The sequence below is a fragment of the Telmatherina bonti genome (genome assembly GCF_933228915.1).
Source record: "Telmatherina bonti genome assembly, chromosome: 4".
In the NCBI taxonomy this organism is placed as follows: domain Eukaryota; kingdom Metazoa; phylum Chordata; class Actinopteri; order Atheriniformes; family Telmatherinidae; genus Telmatherina; species Telmatherina bonti.
Window position 1 is genome coordinate 24043170 of NC_136622.1, and position 5351 is coordinate 24048520.

The 5351-nt window shown below is 44.2% G+C and overlaps 1 protein-coding gene across 1 annotated transcript; it reads right to left on the minus strand.

Moving 5' to 3' along the window:
* Positions 1 to 544: 544 nt before the first annotated feature.
* LOC306755179 (potassium voltage-gated channel subfamily A member 3) lies at positions 545 to 2337 on the minus strand (the record flags this gene model as incomplete). The annotated part of the gene is made up of 1 exon (XM_079239470.1): positions 545 to 2337. The coding sequence occupies exon 1, from the start codon at positions 2120 to 2122 to the stop codon at positions 545 to 547; it is 1578 nt and encodes a 525-aa protein (XP_079095596.1). The 5' UTR covers positions 2123 to 2337.
* Between the last annotated feature and the right edge of the window lie 3014 nt (positions 2338 to 5351).

The window sequence follows — 5351 nt, forward strand, 5'->3', positions numbered from 1 at the left end:
ATATATGCTGAACTATCCTTTTCAGACATTACATGTGTTTCAACACAGGCATATTTAAATGACTGGATATTATACACAGGCCACTGAAGGTTCACGGCTCTTAACGCATGATAATACAGTGAGTGTCCTTCGTGAAACATACATTTGTATTCATCTTTCACAGTTATAAAGCTTCTATTTCTACCTGTTGTGATAATAAACTGGCTACTGCACAACGCACAACAGGTTACCCCCCCGTGTCTGAGAGGAACAGTAAACCAGATACTTTAAGGAATGGCTCTTTCACTTTATGCAAGCACGAATGGAACCATACAGGATTATGAATTCATGTCACAGAAATGAAAATAAATCCCGATTTTTTTTTTTTTTTAAATAGACACGTAGCAGCTTATCTGAGCAGACAGTGCGCGCTCTTTGTTTCTTTGTCCCTTTCTCTATTCCCCATCTGATCTACCGCTGTTTCCACTCACCGGTGCGCTACAGAACCAGCTGTGTGTTGGCTCGCCACCTCTTTCTGTGTGCAGGGCTACAATGCTAAAACTGGCTATACGTCGGTGAAAATCTTTTTGTTTATATTCACACAGTTCTGCGAGTTGTTCTGGGCGGTAGTGGGGAAGTTGGGTTGCTGTTTGAACGCGCTGTTGATCGTATGCTCCTCTATCACCATGTATTCGCTCTTGCTTAGGGAGGAAGAGGAGCGCGTCTTCCTCAGCTCCTCTGTGTCTGTCAGAGGTTGACAGCTGCCCACGTGGAGATACTGTGCCTGCTCCTCGCCCTCTGTCTCTCTGTGGTAAAAGTAGTTAAAATTGGACACGATGACAGGGACTGGCAGAGCAATAGTCAACACACCAGCGATTGCGCACAAAGACCCCACAATCTTTCCCCCGATTGTCACGGGATGCATGTCCCCGTATCCCACAGTAGTCATGGTGACAACAGCCCACCAGAAAGCGTCCGGAATGCTGTTGAAACCCGACTCTGGGTCGTCGGCCTCGGCAAAGTAGACAGCACTGGAAAAGAGGATGACACCAATAAACAAGAAAAATATAAGCAGGCCCAGTTCACGCATACTGGCCTTTAGAGTCTGTCCTAAAATTTGAAGCCCCTTGGAGTGACGCGAGAGTTTGAATATGCGAAAAACCCGAACAAGCCTAATTACGCGCAGAATTGCTAATGACATGGCCTGCTGTCCGTTCCCCTGTCTCTCCGCCAGCTCTGTGCCCAGGGTGATGAAATAGGGGACGATGGCCACAATGTCAATGATGTTCATTATGTTTTTGGAAAACGTGGCTTTACTTGGGCAAGCAAAAAAGCGCACCAGCAACTCGAAGGAGAACCAGATGATGCACAGTGTCTCCACCACAAAGAATGGGTCTGAAAAGGGGCTGATGAAATATGGAATCGTGCCATTAATCACAGGTGCTATGGTGATCGGATCCCTGTTCTCGTCCCTGAACTCCGGCAATGTCTCTAAGCAGAAGATAACAATGGAAATGAGAATAACCAAGACGGACACTATTGCTATTCCCCGGGCGGGACCCGAGCTCTCCGGGTACTCAAACAGCAGCCACACCTGTCTTTGAAATTCGTTTTCTGGCAACGGCCGCTCCTCCTCCTTTATGAATCCCTCATCCTCTCTAAACTTCTCCATAGCCTCCTCACCAAGCTCATAGAAGCGTATTTCCTCAGAGAAGATGTCAATGGGTACATTAACAGGTCTTCTGATGCGCCCGCCGGACTGATAGTAATACAAAATGGCATCAAAACTGGGTCGGTTCCGATCGAAAAAGTACTCGTTCCTGAGAGGATCAAAGTATCTCATCCTCTTCTTGGGGTCCCCCAGCAGCGTCTCTGGGAACTGTGACAGAGTCTTGAGCTGCGTCTCGAAGCGTAACCCTGAGATGTTGATGACCACCCTCTCACAGCATTCGTGATCCGGTTCATATCGGTCCAGAGAGTGGTGGCCCGGGAGAGCAGCCGACTCCTCCAGCATGTTGTCACACGCCACAACAGTCATGACGTCGGCCTCTGTCTCTGTGTATCCGTGGTTCACCAGGTTGTCGCCCCTGGTTTTGGTCACGCTCGGCGGGGGTGATTGCAGGAGGCTGAGGTGGTCGTCCATACGCGGTTGGAGACGAATTCAGGGGCGGCCGCCTCGCCCCCTCCGCGAACCCCGGTCAACCACAGCCGCCGCAAAAACCTCGTCTCCTCCACGCCTCCCCTTCTCTATCACTTTTTCCTCTCGCTCGTGCGCTTTACTTTCACTCATTACTTTGCTGTTCCCGCCCACGAGGAAAGATCTGGGTTTATAAACAGGCGTTCCACCCGCCCACGGCGCGCCAACCCTGGCTTTCTTTCACTCCTGTTCGCCAATCGCAGGACGCACCGACGGTCATGAAGAAGCAACAGACAGGCGTCATTTAACACAGCGAGTTTGGGCGTGCCCCTCTCCCTGTCATGTAGACTCACTGACACGCGCACACACGCATACCTGGTTAGTGAAGAGTCGTTTTTAAACAAGGTCATTGCTGGCAGATAGGACATTTTCAATTTGGATAGTCATCTCAGATCCCAGTTTATTCCCCCAGATGACTGAAATATACTCCCGCGTGTCTGGATACAACCAAATTTAGGACTTTTATTGTCAAGTTAAAATAATGCATTTGGTTAATTATGATTACAATTGTTTATGACTTATTTTTTAAATAATCAACACAAAACAATGTCCAAATCTTGGGATCTCATCTGAAATTGAAAGCGTCTCATAAGATAATAATAATAATATGTGCGTCCCAACGTTTGTGCGGAAGAGCAAACAGAGGGGGTGCCTGAGAGGACACAGGCATAAAAAGCAAGAGATGATGAAATAGGAATAGTCACGATATCAAAGAACACACGATAACAAAGCATACCAACCTTATATATCTTTGTACTGACATAATGAATGTCACGAGGGCATCTATAGTACGCAGCATCGCCCGTTTACTCAGATATAATCACACAAAGTAATCCCTGCCTTGCTTATCTAAAACGTGACCAGGTTTTACATTCAGCAAATACAATTCCACTGGGCAATATAGTCTACCTTGTTTGGCCAGGACCACACACCACAATGGAGAGTGCAAATGTGGATGAGGGTGAACAATCAGTTTCTTCTCCTTTCAGTCAATGAATGGTCTGTTTCATGGAAAGGGGACAGAGGGGTTGGGAGTAAAGGATTAGGATGGAGGATAAATAATAAGGAAGAGTGAAAGGGTGAGGGTGGAATGTACGCTCTCACCAACACCTCACCACATCACCTTGGTCTTCCATTTTCTCCACTGGCTCCCTGTCAGCCAGAGGATAACCTTCAAGTTATCCACCATATAGCATCTATTTTCAACACAAAACATCAAAATATCAAACTACTGTTCTGTAAATTCAGTGATGATTTCTGCAAAGACCTTTCTCAGTTTTAAGACCCTTTGTTGGTTGCTGTCCGGGGTGCTGAAAAGGCTAGCGACTGTCATAATTATGGTTTAACAATATTAATGTCAGATCTTTGCTGAAGGCACAAATAAAGGAGTAAATTAAAATAATGATACTAAATGTTGCAAAGGAAGACAGCAGTGATTTCTGGTGCAGACATCAGCTATCTAATGAGATTTGTGTAGTTTTCTTTTTGTTTTGTTTTTTGCACATTTGGCCCACTTGCTTATCGCCAGATTTGCTGTTATGTAGCAAATTTTATTTAAAAAACAGTATTTGATTGGGTTAATTTCCAATGCTTTAATTAAATTATCTACTTATTTTCAGAAACACATGGTTATTGTGGGCGCCATGAATAGAAATATCCCACAGGTGCAGATGACAAAGTTGATTTGTTGTCCAGGTCTTCCCTGTCTTTCCTCATTTGATACAACAATAATTTCAGTTACCGGTATCTGAAAAGGCACTGATGCGTGACTAAAAAGTGAAAAGGTGTATCCCATCCACACCTGTCAGTCTATGGCTGGTGTTAATCCACCCATTATTTTCCAAACAGCATGAAACCAACAGCTGGAAAATCCTCAAAATCATCTCATGTGAGATGTTATTTATTGCTGCATTTCTTTCTTCTTCTTCTGTTTTTTGTACTAACAATAATGTTGCTTATTTATCAGAGTTGTTTAAAAATTGTACACTGCAATGAATCTCCTTATCCACAGGCTCAAACCTCCTCATAAGAGTGGAAGAGATAGGAACAGTCCCAGAATGTGAAAACATTGTGCAGGGCACGATGCTTTATGGGACCTTCAGCACTTGACTTGCAGTACCAACAATGCATGCATCTTGTGTGTGAGGGTATGACGGTAAGGAAGAGTGAGTAGGTGAGTGGAAATGTAAGCTGAGAATAAACTAAAAAATCAAAGCATTTAAGTTCTCTGGTAACTAAGCTGCAGCTGCTCAAGAAAGAAAACATCAAACAAAAAAGTTTTAAGCTGCTGTTTGTTTAATGGTTGCTTTCTGTCTTTAACAGATGAATCTGCTAAATGTTTGCACTCCTTCGTTACACCCTCCATCTTTTACTCGTCCTAGGCAGACAGGCACTTCATCAACAAGTTGAAGGAACGAAACACAAAAGGAGGAAAGGAAGAAAGAAAACTAATTGTGAGGAATGACCATGTTTGTTTCTCATGAGCATCTGTTTCCTCCAGATTAAATTAAACGAGCATTGGCTGACTCAATTTATCTGAAAGGTCTTCAATCAACAAAGGCAATCCGTGGAAACACCCCGCCTGCGATTGAAAGCGTCTCCAAGTATTCAGGAACAAACGTTGTAGGGAAAGTATTCAAAGCTTTAAACTCCTGGGAGCAACATCTCCGATGGTCTCTCCTGGTCTGCCAATGCCATTGCTGCTTTCAGAAATGATCAGGGATATGTGCATTTCATGAATATACTCAGGGAAAACAGTGTGACTAAAAAGCTGCTGGTGGCCTTCAACCGCTCCACCCGGGCATCACAGTGTGGTATGTCAGCTGCTCAGCAGCAGACAGAAGGAACCACCAGAGAGTGATACACAGCACTAAAATAATTAGATGCTCCATTCCTTCCCTTGAGGTCATTACTAATGAGTGCTACATCTCTGGAGCTCAAGACATTAGAATTCTGTTCACACCCTGCACATTGCTTGTTTGAACTGTAACCCTTGGACAGAAGCTACACATCATTTAGACCACAAGCTGTCAGACTCATGAGCAGATTATTCTGCAAGGCCACCCACACTCTTAACCAACGCAAATGATAACAGTGTATCAATACAATTTTTTTTTTTTTACATATAATTTAATGATCTCTAACTGTGACACTTTTAATATCTGTTTGATTTTGA